Source organism: Brachyistius frenatus, unplaced genomic scaffold (assembly GCF_029030835.1).
Source record: "Brachyistius frenatus isolate BFR_SWC_R1_liver_20210118 unplaced genomic scaffold, ASM2903083v1 Contig_128, whole genome shotgun sequence".
Classification (NCBI taxonomy): domain Eukaryota; kingdom Metazoa; phylum Chordata; class Actinopteri; family Embiotocidae; genus Brachyistius; species Brachyistius frenatus.
In genome coordinates this window covers 1-22,736 of record NW_027210727.1, presented here as the reverse complement: position 1 = coordinate 22,736, position 22,736 = coordinate 1, and the positions used below count along the sequence as shown (strand labels likewise).

Here is a 22,736-nt window from a genome sequence, read left to right as displayed (position 1 = left end):
TAATGGAAAATATTTAGGCTTTAAACATCTTTGCATGATCTAAACACCCACTGTGATCCCTGCCCTGTACTTACTTGTCCATGTCACCTTGATGAAACAACTTGGCTGTTCTCACAGTACAGAAAGTTTCCTGATTGTGCCTGATTAGAAACTGAAGTAAAATTTCCAAGGGAAATCAGGGAAGAAAAGCAGGACTATTTTAAATGGTTACTCTGTAACTGTGTGTACCTTAGTGTGTGTGTGTGTGTGTGTGTGTGTGTGTGTGTGTGTGTGTGTGTGTGTGTGTGTGTGTGTGTGTGTGTGTGTGTGTGTGTGTGTGTGTGTGTGTGTGTGTGTGTGTGTGTGTGTGTGTGTGTGTGTGTGTGTGTGTGTAGGGGGGGGTGATTACGGTGTAGAATGTCTTCCTCATCACTGGAGCTGACCTGAGAACACAACGGTTAATCATCCACTAACCGGCAGGGAGAGACAGAGCGAGACGCCAGCTCACTACCTGAGAAACACACTTGGAGACGCTTGTATTTGTTCAAACAAAGAAGAAATGTGGAGCCACACATCAGAGTGGATGTGGATACAGGATGTACTTACCTGAGAGAGGATAACAGAAATCACCTCGTCCTGAAGAAGGATTTCAGAGTTCTGCCTCCTTCGAGTAAAACTAAACCACTGTGTGTCTGTTTACGTGCATCTGTGCGTGTTAGTATGTGCACTCTGCGAGGACAGTCCTGTGTTTGGATTTGAGCGTGAGCGTGAGGGGCGGCCACATGGGGCCCGGGCCCAGTCCGGGATGCCAGCTGCTGCAGTGAAGCCCTCTCTGGAGGACATGGTGGCAGAGGGAGGGGTCGCAGGAGACCGTGGAGCGTCCCAGTGGGAAGCCTCGGGGCTCGGCCGGGAGCGGCCGTCTCTGCCCTCCCTGAAGGTCCCCAGGGAGCTGCTGCGGAGCTTCCCCCACTCCAAACGGGTGGGGTCCTACCTGGTGGGGAAAATGATCAACAAGGGCTCGTTTGCCAAAGTGATGGAGGGGCTGCACATCGGCACGGGGGAGAAGGTCGGTGCTCTGTCTCTGATTTGAGAATTAGAGTAGAAGTGAGGTGACATGCTTCAGACCGGAGGGGTGGCACATCGGCAAAGAAAAAGATCACACACATACAAGATTATGATTACATGGTTGCACCTCGGGACTTCTAACTGATGATTAAATGAGTTTGCAGAAAGGTAGTGGCCTGTTATTATTCTTGTTATTTGTACAAGAACTCCATCTAGAACTACTTATTTCATATCCAAGGCACTTAAAGGGATTTTACAGGACAACATTGCTCAGTGGGTTTAAGTGGATCTGTTTCTGCACAATATGTCTGTTGTTACATTCTTAGAAACGTGAAAACGGATGGAAAACACCAACACAAGACTGAAGTTACAATTTATTTTCTTATATATTATATCCCAAATCATAATATATCTGGACATATGTACATAATATAGGAAAAGCTACACTTTTCTGTGGTTTCAAATAAATGTTATTCTTCCATATTAACTAAAAAAAAATGGCAGGACTCCTCTTGTTTGTTAGTACTATATCCGTTATATCTGTTTATGATGTTGCAATTCTAAACTAGGACCGCTCAGCATGTCTGTACGTATTGTGCACTGGAACCTGCACATGTGTTTGCGTATTCTTTTGTGTTCGTGTGTCTCTGTGTGTAACTCTCACTGGTTACCGAGTCCCTGACCCTGGGCTATGTACCTAACCTGGTTGCCGTAGCAATGGCCAAACTCATCTGTAGGGGGGTGTTTGCTCCTCTTAACCCCAGTTAGCCTCTGCAGATACAAGATGGGTGAGGGAGAAGTCTGCAAATATGCAAACATTAATCGCTGGAGGCCTGGAGGTTTCTCTGAAGACTTTATTTTACTTTTGACTGAAGTCACAGAATAAAACATTTTAATAATATAGACATTTGCTCAAGCATGATGTTGGTAAACTGAGCCCTCTTCATCTGACAAATGATTCTCCATCATTGACACCTCAGTGTTAACCTGATTAGTTCTGCGAGTCATCTGGTCAAGCTGCCTCATTTTCAATAAAGTCAGCTTAATTACTAAGCTTTATTTTCTGTATCTAGCACCTTTCACACAGAAATACAGCCTTATAGTAATTCACAGTTTAAGTTGATAGCATAAACAATTTAGCAAGATTTAAAAACTTACAACAATAAAATAATAAAAATGTAAAAACAAAAATTTAAACAATGGATACAAAGTTATCGAATTCAGTGCTGATTGCACTTTAAAAAGCCAGGCTAAGAAAAGTTTCTTTTAAAAATGTCCACAGAGCTGAAGTCGGTACACTGCTGCAGAAACGAGGCCCACAGCAGCTAAAGGCAAATTCCCCATGCGTTTTTGTTAAAGTCCTTAAAATATAATGTTTGGGAATTTTATTTCCTGTTCAAGCCAAGTCCTTTTTTCCCCATCATCATTATCTTGAGGGGAAATGGGTGGTGAGGACACAAATAGTTGCCAATGTTATCCACTAAAGACGTTGAGCTCTCAGTAGTGAGAGGATTAAGTATAAAAAGAGATGACTTCTTTATTTTTGGACCGTGAGAAACACATATTTCTCTGTTAATTGAGGAGGGTTCACTGAGTACCTGCTCTTTTCTAGCTTTTTTTTTGTTCTGATTCGTAACTTTTTTTTTCTTTCACAGTTTTGTCATGTGTAAAGTGAACATTAAGCATTCAGTACTGCTATAGGTTAAACTTACAACTGGTAAGTGCTCATTAGAGCTTCATGACTGGAGGCCATTGGCTTAAACCTGTAGATGAGTGGAGAAAATGTATGTGTAGAAAGTGATTACATAATACAGTCTTTAATGACAACTGCAGAAGGAAAGCTCTGAAGTCACAAGGACGTGTATCCTGAGTAGAGAAGTGTGTTACACATTTTTCAGATCAAACACAACCTGGTGGATTTTTTTTTAAGTGCTTATTTAATTTCCTTTGATAAATTCAAGTAAAAACCTTCAGTGATATATGTGTGTGTGTGTGTGTGTGTGTGTGTGTGTGTGTGTGTGTGTGTGTGTGTGTGTGTGTGTGTGTGTGTGTGTGTGTGTGTGTGTGTGTGTGTGTGTGTGTGTGTGTGTGTGTGTGTTTAGGTAGCCATTAAGGTGATAGACAAGAAGAAAGCACGCCAGGACTCCTATGTGCTGAAGAACATGAAGAGGGAACCTCGAATTCATCAGATGGTCCGACATCCTCACATCGTAGTTCTGCTGGAGGTAATAAAAAAAATTAAAAAAAATCATATTCACACATCAGAATCAAATGTACTGCAGTAATGAGGAAGATTACAAATATTACATCTGCTCAGTTTTGGTTCCATTAAAACTGATTGTGGACAAAAGCTCATTTTTAATATCTGCTGCTGATGAATAAAGCACACATGAATCCTTCTGTGTGTCAGACTCTGGAGACGGAGAACAGTTACTACATGGCCATGGAGCTGTGTGCCGGCGGAGACCTGATGGACAGGATCTGTGAGAGGAAGAGGCTGGAGGAGAGGGAGGTGCGGCGTTACACCCGACAGATCCTCTCTGCCGTGGAGCACCTGCACAAACATGGCATCGTACACAGGTCACTGCACACACACGACAACACTTGTGCATGTAGAGACATCTGCCTCATTAAGAGATAGTTCAAACTCTGTTCATACAGTCTTTGAAGACTTCTAATGCTGCTGCAAAACATCTTTAATTAGTCCTTCATCAAATATCAGAAATTCTAAAATATTTGCATATTCACAGTGTAATAGTGTGTTTTTTGTGTGTTTTTTTCCGATTTAATATGATTGTAAACAGTATTTTTAACTATTGGTTGGACTAAATGATTACTCAAGTAGAAAAAAACAATACATGACTTGCTATGAAAACAATACGCAGTAAATTAAGGTCCATCTTCCCCACCGAGACTGATCTAAAGGTGATTCAGGTCTGAAGATATCTGTGCTACATTATTATGATCACGGTTTTAACAGCATTTGTTTTGCTTCTTCTTACTTCGTTTGGGTGTTTGAGCACTCTGGGTTGCAGAGTGATGAATGTGCAGTTTGACACTAGAAAGTCTGTTTTCACAATCATCTGCTGAAACAAAGTTTCCCCGTGCTCACCTTAAATCTGAACGTCTGGGACAGATTTTCAGTCGCAGCTTGTCCGGAAGGCAATTGTGGTCCAATATGTGATTTACACGATGTGGGATGTGAAGCCTGCAGAGCACACCAACTGACATTTGACTTCTCATTAAGCACTGAAGGAGACATGTCCCATTCGGTAGTTAAACTATGAAAAAGAAAATCGTACTTCTCCAGATTTTCTTTCTGCTTTGAGGAAGAAGACACAAATGTCCTCTTCAGAATTTTTTAATTGTTAATTGATTTTTTTTTTTTTTTAGGAACACCTAAGTGTGACACTGTCATTCAGGAGAGAGAACTGTTGAAATGACTTAACAACAAACTGATATTTAATTAGCAAAGTGCAACTAAAACATTGGTAACTTTTTTGTAATAGACTTTTGAACTGATTTACCAAAACCATGCTTGCAGGCTTGTATCACTGCAAAAGGTGTAATACACAAGCCTTTCCACTCGGAGGAAGCTAATCATTGTTACGTTTTTGCCTTGTGAGACGAATCAATGTCAAGTGCTTTAGGAAAACAGAACCAACCCACATGGTTAAGGTTTGGGAAAATCAAATCTTGGTTGAGTTTAGGAAAAACTATGTGGTTAAAAATCAAAAAACACTTTGTGGCCTCTCGTCTGTGGCACAAGGACTTCAACGGCATTTGTACTTCATCTCATCTCATCACCGCCGTAGTGATGTTTGTCACATGACCCTCGGCACACGACCTGCCTCTGATGTCAACAGTTCTTCTCATGTCTATATGATGCCACGCGTGTCAAAGACACACTTGGCGTGATATGAGACTCATGCATGCTTGACCAGCATAACATTCAGCCAATCAAGAGCTTGAGATTCGGAAAGTTGGCTTTGTTTTGAGGTGATTGGCCCAATCAGAGACTTGGCTAAAAAAAAAAATAACTAAAACAAAAGAGGGATTCAGATGTTATTTTCACTTTCTGGTGTTGAAAGGAACCAAAGTAGGAAACAGTAGCTATTGTTCAGGTTAGACCTTGTAGATTTCTGTGCGCATTTCAAGCACACACACACACACACACACACACACACACACACACACACACACACACACACACACACACACACACACACACACACACACACACACACACACACACACACACACACACACACACACACACAGGGTAGTTTGCAGGGCATTAACAGCCTTCAGAGGTGGAAATGCTGCAAGGAAGGTAATATCTGGCACAGTGCAGTGTGGGAGATGAGTGTTATTTTTGTGGCATCTTATAATGTGTAGGTGTTAGAGACCCAATACTCACACATGCACACACATCCATACAGACCTACACCGTATCCACACACAGTACACACAGCACTGCACTTTGGTTTAAGACTTTGGCTTCTCTGAAGGTGGGAATGTGATTACCAGGCAATGACCTCATCATCCTGCGCCGGCGCCATGATTCACACATCATCACAACATCATGGACTTCCTCTCTAATGAAGTCCCTCAACGACGTCGCTCTGAACCCTTCAGCGGCACCTCTCTCTGTCACACACGCCCGCGCGCTCACACACATGTATGCACACGCTCACGCCCTCTCCGGCCGCAGTCCCACACAGAGATGATTAAACTGGAAATAAATGGAAAATTTGCACTTAAACGCACCTCCTGCCACCCACATTCAATAGGTTTACCGCATACATTTTCTCCTTTATGACAATGTCTGCTCTCGCTCTTTTCTGGCTCTTTTCCCCTCTTTCTTCCTCCGTCTCTCTTTGAACTTCTCTGGGGTTTTGTGAGCCGGGTTCTCTGGGTTTTTCTGTGTCTGTTGGTTAGATGAAGCCAGATGAAAGGAACATGGCGAATTCCCAGGCTATAGTTTATAAGGGCTCTCTCCCTCCTGACCGCAGATTTTCATTTAGCTCGGTAGTTTCAGAGCAGGCGATGCGGTTGGTGGCGAGGCGGGGGCACTTTCGGGGGAGTGAGGTGACTTTTTCAGGTGAACGCAGAGATAGTACTCAACTATAACGAAGAAGTCAAGAGGAGCAGTTTGACTTGACTAGAAAATCACGATGGCTGCAGGTTTTTACATTTGGAGGATTAGTTTGTCCAAAACAAACTAATCCTCTGAAATTACCACTAAATGTTCTTTCTGAAATAAAATAAAAAAAACTCCTTTTCAGCAATGTTTTTTAAAGCTTGAGCTCTACCCAAACCCTAATTTAACTTTTGGGTTTTCTTTTTGCTTCTGTGGGTCCAGTCTGGTCCCATCTCATTTGGTTATCCATAAATACACAGAAAACGCTTTGTAAGGCCAAGCACACATTGCAGGAGTTCTTAAATTGAACAGCCAAAATCATGTCTGTCACGTAAATTGCTCCGAAACTGTCTGGGAAAAAATTACTCAAGAAACTTTCAGGACAGAGCTCATAAAAGATATGAACCAATTTCTTCCTTTTTAGACTGACCACATTTGTCTCTTGTTCTCTTTTGTAGAGATTTAAAGATTGAAAATTTCCTCCTGGATGAACATAACAACATAAAGATTGTAGGTATGTTGGCATTCACACAAATTCTGACTTGACACTGTTAAACACTGATGCAAAAGGTTAAACCGATCAGGACACTACAGAAGTTGTCTTGGCGATCATGTGTTCCTGAAAATGCAGAAACAGGACCTCGCTGTAAAACTGATGATGTTTCACACAGACTTTGGCCTGAGTAACACACTGAAGGCTGAATCTTTATCTCTGGAGCTCCTCAACACCCAGTGTGGAAGTCCTGCCTACGCTGCCCCGGAGCTGCTCGCTCACAGGAAGTACGGACCCAAAGTGGACGTCTGGTCCGTGTAAGTGATACAGCCGAACAGGCCTGCTGGCTGTTTGGATGTGAAAAGCTGTTTTTCTGAAAAGATACATTTCGGTGTTTGTGTTTCCTCACATTTTTCTCGTGTGTGTGTGTGTGTGTGTGTGTGTGTGTGTGTGTGTGTGTGTGTGTGTGTGTGTGTGTGTGTGTGTGTGTGTGTGTGTGTGTGTGTGTGTGTGTGTGTGTCTGCAGAGGTGTGAGCATGTTTGCCATGCTGACAGGGACTCTTCCCTTCACTGTTGAGCCTTTCAACATCAAACAGCTGCACCAGAAGATGGTCAACGGAGAGATCGGCAGCATCCCCAGTGACATCAGCAAAGGTACCGTCGGAGGCACTTCTTCACATAAAACAATAATTACTTATAAAATACACACTCAGTCAAGTATGGACTGAGTCTGGATTAGATCTCGGAGAAATCTTTAGATGTTAGATTGCATTATGATAGCTGAAAGAGATAATAGGACAGCCAAGTAGTGGAGTGATGTTTTTTGAAAATGGGAGAAAATAGGAGGAAAACGCTTCACTGATTTCTTTCTTCTTCCACTTGTTGTCTACTAACTCCACAGTTGTGTCTCGGTTTCTCTCTACTTTATTTTGGTCCAGCTCTCACACATAGTCACTCCGTTACACTCTGTCATGGCGCCATGTCGCCACAAACAAACATAGCTCCTGTTACTGTGGGGAAAACCAGCACGTCTCTGAAACTGTGACAAGATCGGATTAGCATTTGTATCGCTACCATGTTCGGGCATCTGCGACATCCACACTAACTTCCAGACTTTATCCTGCCTCTGGGGTTGTTTGTTTCACCAGTCTTCTTTCTTTTCTTTTCTTTTTTTTTTTTTTTTAAACTCTGCGTCACTTTTACTGTCTTGCTTTTCCTTCTCCCTCAGTAATTCTTGAACTTCTGTCAGACTGGTCGAGCTGTTGGTTCATTTGTTTTCTTGTCTTTACTTTTTGTCTTTGTTTTGTGTGTTTTAACAGGTTTTGCTCATGTAATGTTTTTTTTTTTTTTTTTTAATATTATTTGCTCTTTGCATGTTTTCGTTTGTAATGTTTTATTATCAAGCTGTATGTGCACCAACATGTCCATAAAAATTATTATTCAAAGTTTTTATGGCTTAAAATCGATAAATAGTATCTTTGGTTTTATTGATTACAAACAAATTGAGTTGACCCTGACTGGGCCGAGCTGCTCTGGCTCTGTCATTGACGAGAACTGATAGAAGTAAATGGAGTGGGGCCGTCTTGGCTTATTTGTCTGTGAGTGTGGCAACCATCCCGGTTGAGTCCATCCACTCCTCCAGACTGTGAAGCTTATCTGGAATCCCCATCTTGGCTCAAACCATCAACCCTGCTTGGCTGATCCAGGACAGCTCTGTGTCACAGGCTGACAGGCTGAATTGGTTTTCCTGAAGGGAAATCCTGTCTCTTTCCACGAGGTCGTCTATGATACAGTTTCACTGAAGTCACAATGAGTGACACAAGTCTGAAGTAATTGTGTAACACTGTTTAGTTGCTTAACTCCTTTAGTTTAAAACATTTGGGCAAACCAACGCAATTCCAACTCAGGTGTGCATGAAAAAAATACACAAAAATATCTCTGTTGCCGGGGGTCCTGTGTGAGCAATTGGCAAACCATTGTGACGTTAACGACTGGTTTGTTAACTGCTGTTTTGAAGCCTTCAGTCTGGCATTTAGGCCATCACCATCTTGGTTTTTGGAGTCATATGTGACCATATTTGGAAGAGAGGGTGAGGATGGGGAGGAGGGAGCATTGGATCTGAGTGAAAACCTTGGGGCACTCTGCCCGTCCACCTATACCAGCAACCAGACTGAGCCCATGTCAATCGAACCAGGCATGCCATCAAACAGACCTCTATTATCACATTTATTGTGGAATTATTTTTAGATGGACCACCAGAACACTGATCAGAAGAAGGGACTTCAGCTGATGACACCATAATGACTTGTGAAAAATAATTATTGACTTTGTATTTCATGAGAGAAGTTGATGCTTTTTGAATGGGAGTCTATTGGAGCCAGAAGATTTCACCCCTTCTGGTCCACAGTGGTATTGCAGTCCCGCACTCACTTCACTTTTGTGGCCTGCAGACCACGTCCATTTTTATATACAGACTATGTGTGGGAGAGATGCTGGTCCATACAGTATACCACTTTACATGTGCTTCCAATCAAGCTCAGAGTAAATGAGACAAAGTCTGCCAAAAGGCAGTTTGTCATGCTTTGATTGAAATTTTTTCGTGTTTATCCAAACACTTTTGTAATAGAGACCATGCTTGGGTAAATTATAGGGAAATGTACCTTGTTCTGATGTGTTGGATGATGGTCAAAACTAAAATGTCCTCTCACCAAGCTGCTTGTACATCTATTCAACTTTTAAAAAATTGGGCACTAAGAATTTATGTCAAAAGAAATACAGAAATAACTGAATTTAAGATAATGAAAATCCATAAATCAAATGTTATACAGCTTTATGTTTGCTCTTCCTGCAGGTGCAGTGTCATTCGTGTTGTCTCTCCTGGAGCCAGACCCAGCAAACAGACCCAGTGTCAGAGTGGCGATGGAGGACAGATGGATCAACGAGGGATATGCCAAGAAACCACTTCACACACTCTCTCCTAAAAACAGGTAGAGATCTGCACACATCCACGGTCCAGTCTATCTACTGTTTGACCACATATTGCCTACAAACACACCTGAGGTTGACAAAAATATACTTTCCTTAAATGCAGATGAAATAAATTGACATTCAAAAAATAACATCTTTGCAGAATTGATCACTTTTAAATGACATTTTGTAAATGCACTTAAATATAAGAAAAACTGTATATATATATTTTTTTTAATTATTGCTCAATGTTTGTACCATAAGAATTTATATGAGAGAAAAGAGAGACACAAAGACTCCTCGGGGAGAGTTCTACAGCAAACATTACAATGTGAACAAAAAAGCCAAGAGGGAAATCACTGCATGTTTTTGAACAAAATGAAAATTTTTGTGGTCTGCAGTGTAACAGCTTTGTATATTACAGCACGACTAAAAGGCTTTTATCACTTTACGCAGTGTGGAAATGCAATCATGTATGGCTCTTTCTGGCAATAATGTGTTTTCTGAAATCCACATGAACGATGCAAGAATTGTTCCAGCTCTGGTCTGGCCTCGAGCAAAAGGCTTTAGCTCACCAACAAGTCCTAACCGACCCATCAGATCACTCCCTTTCCTTCTTACACTTTATCTTCATGACTCTTTTTCACATTCCTGTTACTTGTTGTTTTCCAGGTTGTGTCCAGAGGATCTCAACTCATCTGTGCTGGCATACATGACAGAGACGCTGGGCTACTCCCTCTCTGAAACCATACACACACTCACCACCAACCGACCCTCTGCCATCATGGCCTCCTACCACCTGCTGCTCAACAAGCTCAGCAGGAGCCAGAAGGGAGCCAAAGCCGGCAAGGTCTGCACTCCAACACGGACGCACAAACAAATTAATAAAAATAATAATACATACTGGATCTGCCTTTAAGTTTGAACAATGATTGATTTGGCAGAAGCTGGACAGCAATGACTGGAGTCTTCCCAGCAAGAATACATGGAGAGAGAAGAACATCACTGACTCAAAGACTCAGCAACAGGTAATACTTACATTATAAATACATGATATAAATATTGTCATCACTGAGACGTAATACTCCTGTATCAAAGGATAAGGCATTTGTTTAGCATGTCATATTAAAAGAACAAAACCATTTTGTTTGCCAATTTTACTACTTTTACTCAACTTCCCCCAGTTGTTTCCATAAAGATGTGATTCTTGAATATTAATTGGGATCACAACAAAAAAAAATCTAGTTTTAATATTTCTCACCAACAGCTGCAAACAGTGGATTTAATAAACATGTGAACTGGGGAAACAGCAGTTTCTGTCGGGTCTAGTTTCAGCTGTGGATTAATACAAATTTGGTCCAACGGTGACTATTTCAACTCAAGTTCCCTCAAGCAACACAGTCTCAGTAAAATGGGTCATTGCCATAGCTATGTTGGTCTACAGGGCAAAATGTCTTAGTTTCACAATTACAGCTCACAAATTTTGAGATGCTTATGTTTATGTTTGCCCTACTGTATTATTTTCTGTCCAACAAAGCCTTCTATAGTGTCAGACACACACACAAGGTCCCTTCAGTTTAAGCACCAAAACAATGTGGTTAGGTTTAAGGTCATCAATAAAATCATGGGCTCGGCTAAAATAAGTATGTTACATTCGTTACTTAAAAGAAATCCATATATATTTTTGTTTTCTCATGTGGTCAGTCTTCGTTCTCCTGGGTGATAGTCCTGAGTTAGATCCATCTAACCACCCCTAACCTCGTCCTGCTCTTCCTCCTTCACAGGACTTGCTTCTCAACCCAATCTCTAACAGATTATTGTGAAACTAATGTGCTTGGCACTTTGGAACAATTTAGCACAAAATGACACATTTGAGATGTGAGACTGGGCAGTCCTGTGTCAGACATGATGAAGGAACATCTGAGTCAGTTAAACAGTGTTTGTTCACTGAAGTGGTTTTAGCATTTTGTTGGACATGAAGGTACATGGCACAAATCAGTGCAAGGGTTTCGCTTTGGATTATTGCTGACAATAAGAAAATACTAAATATCACCAGGCAACTTGATTACATGTTTTTAATTTGCTGTAACACACCCCGGTTCTTTTGTTGAGTCATTAATTTTGCCGTCTTAGAAGCAGCACAAGTATCCTTGTTGCTTGTGCAAAAAAATGATACGTGACACGTGATAAAGCACAGGAAGTGGTGTTGATATATTAGAAAGAGTCAGGAAACCTACTATATGCAGTGATATTTAAATACAGAAGTCTTTATGCCTGAATAAAATTATTGTGCCTCCTGACAACCAATCACTGCCTCTCTACAGAATGAACCGGCCAATGATAAAAGCTCGAAGCAGTTCAGCCGGCCTCTGAGGGCCCAACAGACAACTGAGTGTCAGAGCAACAGCAAGAGGACCGAGGACCTGAACAGGAAGGACCACAGAGAGGATGATGAGAACCGTCCCCCCTCTTCCTCCCTACCCCAACTCCCTCACTCTACCTCCCCCTCTTTACACCCTCGCCTTCCTTCCCCCTCCCCCGCCCCGCTGTCTGCAGAAGATGGGGCTATAGATGAGGAGAACGCCATCACCTTGGAGACCAGAGAGACGCTGTTTCCTGAAGGTGAGGAGTTATGTAATGCTACACACATCCGCAGTGCAGTTTATTCCACATCACCGTCTGTTTATGTTTGCGTTTTCTAGTGTCAGTGTTTGGAGACAGGGAACTCGTCCATCTTTCACCTCCTAAAAGCTCCGCCTCTCAACTCTGTGACTCCGCCCCTTGCCAAGTCCCCTTACCAGCTGAGCCAATCAAAGACAGCAGCACGTCGAGGCCGATCCGACACACGCACCTGCTCAGGACGACTCAGTCAGATGGGGCGGCCGACCCTGGGTCAGACTGCTTCCATGACAACCGCCACCAGGATGACTCTCATCACCTGAGCATCAACGAGCGGCTGGAGAAGCTGCAAACATTTTATTCCTCAGAGAAGAATGGCATCTCTCCCAGGATGCTGCTGGAGACCGACACACACTCCCCAGACAGAGGGCACCTGGGTACCATGGAGACAACCCAGACGTCCCCCTCCGCCCTGCTCCCCCGCCTGCGCAACGTGGGGCTCAAAGATGGACAGAGGAGGAAGATGACATGGGTAGGGCTGACCCGACCTGGGCCCCCGGGACTCCTTGTGAATGGGTCTAAACCTCCTGCTTTCCCCTCACAGAGACAACATACTCTGGTCATCAAGAATCTGAGGCAGGAGAGGGGGAAGAGAAAAGAGCTGTCTGCAGCAGCAGCAGGAGGAGGAGGAGGAGGAGGAGGAGGAAGAGGAGGAGGAGGAGGAGAGAGAGAACAGGAGGAGCCAAGAGGAATTCGGTTCAGTTACGTTCATCTCTCCAGCGCCGGGTGGCGGACCTGAATCTGCCGCTGCTTCCTGCGGCTCTGCAAGGGAAAACGGAAAGGAAGAATCAGCTCCACAGCATGGACTACTGATAGAGAGGCAGTGATAGTCGCCAGAATCGGTGCACCCAAAGAGGCTAGGAGGTTAGTGACACGTTTGAAAGGCAGATTAGCATTTAAGAAATACGGGTCTGTATTGATATAGGGGCAAACAACAGCTGAGGACTGTGCACAAGCATATTAAATATCACCTGTAAATGGCAGCTACAAAAAGATACAATACTGAAGCTATTTTTCTCTACTTTTAATGTTCTATTCATGCCTTGCTCACCAACAAGACTCCTTCCCAAGCAAACAGCCTCTAGTGCCAAAAATACAAACTGACTATAAATTCATCAATTAAGTCCAGCCTTCGCCAGCCAGACTGACGTCAACCATTTTCTTCTGAGTCTCCACCCATCACAATGTGAAATGCAGAATGCATAATGACTTTTGGTTCCGTTTGTATTCACTATTCTTAAACACATTTTTGTAAAGTCAAAGTAAAAACAGATCTCAATTCTACTTTAATGTGTCTTTGTGGCAGTGTTTTTGCAAAGTTATTGCTCAATCAAGACTACATCAAAGCAAAAAACAAAAATGGGAGTGTTTTGACACGAGTCTTTCGACCTATCATAGCTGTGATTTTACCAATTTACTGAGGGAAGCTCCACTGCTGAGGCCCACTCATTTGCTCAGTGACAATGATGTTTCGTTAACTTTGAACATTCTTTGATAGAGGTTTGTTCGTTCATGTCGTAAATACTACTATTTATCTAGCATGCTTTGCCTGTCAATCACTAAAGGTCATGTGAAATAATTTTATTGAAGCTTACATTTGTCTGCTGGCTACCTAAGAATACCCCCTTTACTAGAAGTACAACTCATCCTCATGAGGAAACTAGAAACTAATATGTGAAAGACATTAAAAGAAAGAAAGAACAATACTAATTGGTATCTAGTCAACCCATTTTAAATGCTAAAGCATCAAATACTGCTTTTTTTGTCAAATCCGTTGGAATCAAAGAGATACACACAATGTGCCCTCTGCACTGTGACCAACTAAAGGAGGAGGTCGTGACAAAACATGTGCTGGGAGGTTGGGGGTGGTTTGATGTAACAAACACAGGACTTCCACCTGATAGACCTGTCCGTGACAAAGCAAAATTGTGTTTCGTGTAAGTAATGTGCAGAAGTTGCATAACGTATATACCTCAGGTAAAATCAAATGTTTTAAGTCAACCCTTTGTCTTTTCCTTTTGGTGCCTAAACCTGAGGCACCTTGTGCACATGTCTGAGGCATCAGTGGGCTGTGACAAAACGTCAGTATTTGTCGCCCTGGGATGTGACCAGGTTATGGTAGTTGAATTTGGCCTCGTTAGTGCTACCACAGCTTTTCGTTTGGTAAACTGATGAGCTGACTCTTCTCCAGTTACACTTGGTAGTGTTTTGTGGTGTGGGCATGGGCCAAAATAGTTGTAGTGGAGTCATGGCAGCAAACTCAGCTCGTTAACAGTTTGTGTTTGTCAGCATAGGTTGGTCAATAAATCAACCAATGACTTCGGCACAAATCTGAAGCTCTATCTTTGTACCTGACCATTTCAAAAAGAGAAAGAAGTCAATAATATTTCCCCCCAAATCTCTGGCAAAGTGTCTTCTCCCTTGTTCTCCTCACTCTTCTTTTCTAAAGTCAAGGTCTCTGGATCATTAATATTCAGGTGCCAAGATGTGGAAGAATCTGGTTGCTGCTTCGCGGCACTCAACGTGGCTGCTAAATAATTCACCGGCTGTTACCAGATACTCTGTTTGCGTGTGTGTGTGTGTGTGTGTGTGTGTGTGTTGGTCAGGTGCATGTTCCGTGTGTGCCCAATAAGGACAGATTGAACCCACTGAGGTGGATACGTCCCCCACTCCTGTTACCTGTCTCTGGCTACTTAACAGTGATATGAACCACTAAGCTCTGATACTGTATCAGACATACACGCGCATTTACACTGTACAATGGCAATACACTTAACAAGAATAGCAGGATAACAGTGAGCCTGCCAAGACAAGTAAGCCTAAAGAAAGACAAGGGCTTTAATTCTTAAAAACAACCCAGAAACTAATTAAAGGGCCATTTCAGAGTAATTTAAATGTGGTTAAATCATGCATTTAACCAGAAAAAATGGATAAATAAAGTTTATTTTGTATGTTGGAGAAGTTGGCGTGTATAAAAAGTATCCACTACCCTCCCTTATTACGAACTGAGCTGAGTTGGACTGAATCTGAATAGGACATGTAGGTAAGAAATTAGACAAAAAAAACATATGGAAAATTGATTAATAATGCACGTAGCACATAAAGATGTATCCTTGGCTACTGGGACATTGCGTGCATGCTGTAGTGAACTTTGTTCTGTCTGAGTAGCATGTGCCTTTAACAATGACATTGAATACCTGCGTGTCAGTGATGTAATTTGCCTTTTTGGCTTAAACCTAATTACCCATTAAGCCTGAGGACTTAGTCCAACAAAATGTGAGATTTGATTTGGATTCATTTTGATTGTCTTGATTTGCCGTGAACTTGACCTGAACTCTGGTTGATGTCTGGATTGCTTGTCTCTGCAGTGATGTCTCCGGTCGTTGTCCATTTGCTTGATGGTGTCCACACTTTTAAATTCTTCCACCGGTCGTGTCTAGTTACTATCAAACCACACATGTTCTGAACTGCTCCCGCAGGACCTCGGGGCCACGCTTAAATAGTTCTATAGATTCGATGTCTCTGTTTACCTCAGCACACCTCTCCGCCGACTTTTTCCTCTCTTGTCCCTGGATGCATCCTCACCTTTGATCTTCAGCCATGCTGATATCCTCCCTCCAGGTGGACTCAGTTCAGTTTCTCCAACTCCTAGTCGCCAATACGTCAGAATGTTTCAGCAATTGTAATGCCCTATTTGGCAACACCCTAGAAAGATGGCCCACGTTGGTCTCTCAGTTAGTCATCCATGGGATCTTTCGGTTAACATTGTTTAGACACCAAACATGCCTGGACTTGTCTCACTGCGGCTGCTTCTTTTTATTTGTGTTTCCATTGAGTTAAGCGAGTTACCTTATTAGAAAAGCCTGAGAATAAACAGTCTTATATGTTAAAGCAGTTCCTAAATGATCTTTGTCTTGCTGATTTCAACTTGCAAGAAGTCTGAGGTTTGGTACTCTACATGGGAAATGGGAAAGTTCTGACTCCAGAGCACCTAACTACCTGTCGAACTCAGAATATCCCATGAGGAAAGTGGAAGGTTTTAGAGAGGTCCGAGAAGTATGTTTGACAATACTTCCTTCTGGAAGAGCAAAATTGGGTTAGCCTGGCGTACCTAGCTCTCTACCTGTGTTAAATGTTAGAAACGGCAGTACAACAAAATATGTAGAGAAGTGGTGTGCAAATAATATTGACCTCTTGAGCTACATTTTGTCCCTGTGTTGGATTATACGGATGATAACGAGCTGTCAAATGGGCAATGACTCGGATGAAGTAGGGGAAAGGGCAGGTCCCCCGGAGTCTAGGCACTGGTGGCGAAGGTGGAGCCAAAAAGGTGGATGTCTGATGGGACTTCAATTGAGGCAGAACTACTATATTTCAAGAACAGGGACCAGAGACAGATTGGCCCAAAAAAAACGTGGGCAGAAAGATCATTGGATAAAGAATAGTGACATTAAGATTGACAGCGTGGGTTAGCACAGCAAGATTAGTTCATCAAAATGGAATACAACCAGAATGCAAAGTAACAGATCTTCCTTATTGAATTTACGCATAAGCTTCATTAAATGTACCAACTGTACAAGCTACCTAGCAACAGATGGGATGAAATGAACTCACAAAAACCTCTGGCCTCTCTCGTGTCTGTACTTGAATCTGGACCAAAGTGGTGGAGGACCAACTGTGTGTGTGTGTGTGTGTGTGTGTGTGTGCGTGCGTGCGTGCGCGCATGCATAGATTGTGAATGCATGACCATCTATGCCATCAGTCAGTGTACTGCAGCTTAATCCCGGTGTTAATGACCGATGAGAGATGTGCTTTGTGTGGACTCCTACCTTGAACAAACGCAGGATTAAGAGCCGATACAAAAGGTAGCTGCCCTCAACGTCAACTTCCAGATACAATAGATACCACATTATTATAGTATAATAAAGAACGCCGAAAACTTATTTACATGATTTTTTAAAGGTGTGTATTAGGTAATACAGTATCATAATTTGACACTGATTGTAATTTGCCAGTAATGATACTGATACAGACAACGCTGTCTGTTGGTCACCTAGAGGCCACAAGGTTTACAGGTGCAGTGCTTATGGAATGAACTGGATGGTGTTACTCGATTAGCACTTCAATAGTCTTGGGTGTCTCTGAGAATAATCGGCGTGCCCATCACACTGTTTGTGTGCGCGTGTGTCAGTCTGGGCAAGCCTGTGTTCCGGCGTTTCTGGTTTCTAATGATGGCCATCCATAATTGAGTGTCAGCTCGCAGGGGGGGGGGAGCGGTCCAGGGCGGCGCGGTGGTTAACTGGACTCCAGCTGCTCGCCATGACGGTGTGCGTATGAGTCACGGGGGTCAGCGGCGCACAAAACGTCCAGCACCACGGGGAAGCAACCCGAGCCCAACTCTGTTTAATTGATGCCACCTCTGATTAACTGTCAGTTCAGGATCAACACCAGCTAATTCACTAAAAGACGTCTTGACCACCGTGTCACTTTAACCTTAACACACGGGGAGCTGACCTTAACCTCAACCCTCACAGCAGCTTGACATGCGAAAAGAAGTTGGGTTATCAGAAAGAGGGGACATTTATCTCAGTAGCAGCAGGCTGTTTTTTTTCCTCAAAATGTTTAAATACGAAAAGTTATTCGCAGTCTTTTGCAGAAACTTTAAAGGTCCCATATTTAGGTTTTTTGATGTTTTATTTTCAGTCTTGATATTCATAAGAACATATTTGTCTGGTTTTAAGTGCCAAAAGGGTTCGGGGCAGGGACCAATGAAAAGTAGGAAGGGGCATGGTCAATACCATAAATTCCGTTGCCATCCTAGAAAAAAAGACTCACCTCCATCGCATGTCAATACCACAAAGGGCTGCTGAGGCTTGGCTCCATAGACTGCCATTCAACTTCTCATGAAATAAAAAGTCAATAGATTTTTTTTTTTTCTATAAGGTATTATGGTGTCACTCTCTAAATCCACTCCTTATCAGTGTTCTGGTGGTCCTTTTGTTCCATTATTAATTAGATATTAGACATCAAAAAGTGGTATGTTTATGGGAGTGTCTGGTTTGATTGACAGGCCTTGGGTGCAGTCAGGTTTCCTGTATGAGGGGGCGCGAATAGTGTGCTCGGTTCTCAGGCAGATCAGGTTAGATCCACAGTTGCTCCTACCCATCATTCAAATACGGTCACTTCTGCAACAACAGTTGCAATAAGTGGCATTACAATAGGTTGCCGCTTGGTTTTGACACTTGCACAGTATTTACAGCAGACCTGCATTATACTCAAAAAAGACAAGGGAGTCTCTTGTTTTACAAAGTGAGTCTTCTAAACTTAAATGGTCATTACTGAATGAATTTGAAGTTTTTAATCTTAATAGCTTGATTTAAAGTGACTATGTGTAGAATTTGAGTATCTCAAATATAAAAAAAAGGTGAGGGGAAGGCATGGCGTGTGCTATTATCATTAGTCCCGTTGAAAACGGGTCCAGTTTTGACAATTTGACTGTTAAAATGAGGTGCCCTTTACAATAGTTTTTTATTTTTTATTTATTAACTTTATGGTTAATTAAGTCATTAGTAAGAGCAACTTCATAGGTTTACCATGGTGGGAAAAAACTACAGTGCTTTATTATGAGTGTTAATGCTGTTAATAAAAGGTAATAGATACTTCTACAGCTGTACATATAATCTAATACAAGTTCATATATTTCTCAGATTCTGAGAAGTAAGCTCTCTATTTGAAATGTTTTTAATTGATAAATAGCTTTTTGAACAATCCATTATTTCTGCAGTTTTAAATGTTACTAAATCATTAATAAATGTAGCCAAAAGAATTTGTCCAGGTGGAGGAGTATAAATAGCAGCCAGAAAAAAATGTTTGTTCGAATTAATGGATCTGTTCTATATCTGATCTATAAAGCACCAATCATTTAATAAATTAGACACAATTCATTAACACTTAAAAAAGCTGTAAAATGTTTTCAGAATCTAAAATTTGTTGCTTTGAAAGGCACTGCAGAGCTAACATTGTGCAATAATCATAACAGGACTATGGAGAACATACAGTATGGATCAACAGTGGAGAAGTTCACTGCGCAGCAGGATTAACTTGAGAAATTTTTACTTTTGTTCCTTCTTTCTCTGTAAAATTCTGTGAATCAACTACACCTATAGTATACAATAGAAGTATTTTAAATTTTAAGCTTGTGAGTATTTATTAAAAAAATAATTTCTCCCATGTCTATAAGAAAATGTGAATTCTTAAAATAGATGAAAATGTAACATCATATTGCACAAAATAATAACAAATAAGTGTAGAGTTTAGACTTAAAACTACCACTCTTCTACATTTATCCTCCAAAGTGCTGCTAGACTATTGCACAGTGGCCTTATGTCACACAATCTTTTAAAAACGAAACCCTGCTGGATTCGGATGCTCCCAGACAATCAAGTGGATCACGTATTCAATGGAGCAGCAATCCCCTGGCTTGCTCACAGCTCATTGTTTGGATGAATCATTGCTTGATGAGGGTCAAATTTCTGAGTGAAAAAGATCTTGATCAGCTGCCAGCTGTTTTGACAGGCAGAACTCAGCACCTACACATGCACAATAGAGGGCCACTCCAAGACAGACGTGCTGGGCCTCCACGTTCAAACACTCAGACGCTGTGATATTTAAGTATTTATTAGCAGCAATATATCACCATATAGCTTCCCCCTTTGATGTCCACTGGCAACTTCTCCTAAATATTGTTTAAGGATGTCTGATTTCACTTTGTGTGAATGGTTTCATTCATTTTGAATCAACACTCCCTCTCTTGCATATGATCTCCATGGACTCCTTAAAGATTTGCTGTGAGTGCAAAGATGAGAAAAACACGCGCTTTTTGCCGCCAGACAAACGAGCATCTGAGGAGACATCAATTACTAATGAAGTCTGTAACAGAGAGCAGAGCCACGTGAGTCGGAGGTGTTAAGTTCAATACACATGTTGTCCATGCTGTGGAGAAGACGATAAAAATGCCAACTGTTATGTTCCCTGTGAAAGTCATTTTGTGGAGAACTGCGAACTGAACAATAGTTTAATGGTTCTTCACTCTCCAGGCCTCAGCTACAGTAACCAGGAAACACAATGCAGGCAGGTACACCATCTACAGATCTACACCTCCATCTGCTGGAGCATATGTGTAGTGCAGGTTGTTAACGTCGTCATTGTTTTTACCAATTTGTTTGTGCATGAGCCTGATGCTCATTATTTATATCTCATCTCTCAACCAGTCATCAATAACACTATCACTGCAAAAGCATTGACTGAAACAGAGGTCTTCAACAGGGGGTCCGCGACCCCTTGGTGGTCTGCGGAGGTACTGCAGGGGGTTGTGAAAGTTTTGGTTGATTCGACAATTTTTCTTCATATTTTTTTCCCCCCAATTTTTTCCCCACAAATTTAAATGTCTTTAAATACACAGTGACATGAATCCGACATATTGTAGCGTATGGATAAATGGAGGCAGAAGATGTTATCTTTCAGTCAGAAATGCACACATTCAGCGACACACAGCTCTCAGAGCGACACTAACATGGACATGTCCCTCCAAGCCTCCTGCACTCCGCCAGTTTAATATAAAACACAATTTCATACAATATATATAGTAGGGGGTCCCTACTTCATCTCTCTATCAGTTTGGGGGGTCCTTGGCCTAAAAAACGTTGAAGACCCCTGGACTAAAACATTTAACACTTTTATTATTTTAGTACGAATTCAAACAGTCGTATCTATTTTATATGTCCTATTGATCCCAATAGCTTATTTATTTTTTAGGTAACATATTTATTAAATTATTGTCTTGCACTATGCTACCGTACATACTGCAATGTAGAATGTGTACAATTGGGACATACCACTTCATCATAAAAATGCGTCTTTAACTTTGTCCCACTTTGTCATATCCGCCGTGATCCCTAGCGTGACATTTTAAGTAAAAAGAAAAAGGATGCGATTTGGAACGAGTACACTTCATTAGCGCCACCAACTGTCTCGGCGGCTCAGTCGATGTAACGTATCTTCCGCTGCGCAAAGGATTGTGGGTCAGAACAGCTCGAGTAGCACGCTGACCTGCATACTGCAAAATACGACCGGGTGTAGTAGAACATCCTGGTACTTTTGGCATCCTATGTTTAACATACAAAAATTTGAGACATACTGAATCTTTCTTTGGCATACTAAATAGTTTGGCAGTGTGGATATGGAGTGTGGAAGGCAGGGTGAGACTATCTCAATGTACTTCATGTATCTAATTACTTAAAGACTCCACACTGTTTCAGGAGACAGGACTAAGGCAGAGAGGATTCTTTACAGTATAGTTAAGGAAGATTCAGATTTGGATTTATCTGATGATGCGAGAGATGAGAATGAGTTTGAACCTGTGATAGAAGAAACGGATTATGGTGAAGAAGATGCATGGGGCTCAAATGAAGAGGGATGATCCTCTGTGGAGCAGAAGTAGCACGTATATTTTATTTAGTCCAGGATAATATATTCAGTTCCAGTAATTAGCCACAAATTGATTATCATGGTGATAAGATACTATGGGTATGTAGCCCTAACATTTATAGTACAGACATATAGATGTCTGCTATCTATCAATGACATTTATGAGTAATGTTTGTAGGTTCCCAGGGGGAAAGAATACAGAATGTAAACTTTATCCTGGTGAGCAGGGTCAACAGGAGAAAAGTTTATTAAATATTCATGACATACTGGAGAATAGTAGGAGAGCTTTATGACATTTTGGACGATTTTTTAAATATTGTGGTCAACATACATTTTATTAATATTGTCCAATTTTGTGGACAAATATGACTTTTCTTTCATATTTTGGACGACATACTATACTATGACTTTTTTTCATTTTTCAGACGACATGCTATAGTATGACTTTTTTATCACAGTTTGGACGACATGCTATAGTATGACTTTTTTATCAGTTTGGACGACATGCTATAGTATGACTTTTTTATCAGTTTGGACGACATGCTATTGTATGACTTTTTTATCACAGTTTGGACGACATGCTATAGTATGACTTTTTTATCAGTTTGGACGACATGCTATAGTATGACTTTTTTATCAGTTTGGACGACATGCTAGAGTATGACTTTTTTATCACAGTTTGGACGACATGCTATAGTATGACTTTTTGGTCATTTTTCGGACGACATGCTATAGTATGACTTTTTTATCACAATTTGGACGACATGCTATAGTATGACTTTTTTATCACATTTTGGACGACATGCTATAGTATGACTTTTTTATCACATTTTGGACGACATGCTATAGTATGACTTTTTGGTCATTTTTCGGACGACATGCTATAGTATGACTTTTTTATCATATTTTGGACGACATGCTATA

General features: G+C 41.5%; 1 protein-coding gene across 1 annotated transcript; it reads left to right on the top strand.

Moving 5' to 3' along the window:
• Nucleotides 1-784: 784 nt before the first annotated feature.
• On the top strand, nt 785-13,139 carry LOC138630084 (hormonally up-regulated neu tumor-associated kinase). The gene is given in 12 exon segments (XM_069714195.1): nt 785-1,045; nt 3,147-3,269; nt 3,455-3,624; nt 6,646-6,701; nt 6,859-6,997; nt 7,207-7,334; nt 9,532-9,667; nt 10,320-10,497; nt 10,592-10,675; nt 11,972-12,269; nt 12,356-12,996; nt 12,999-13,139. Coding segments are annotated over 12 exon segments (2,355 nt in total).
• Nucleotides 13,140-22,736: the final 9,597 nt, after the last annotated feature.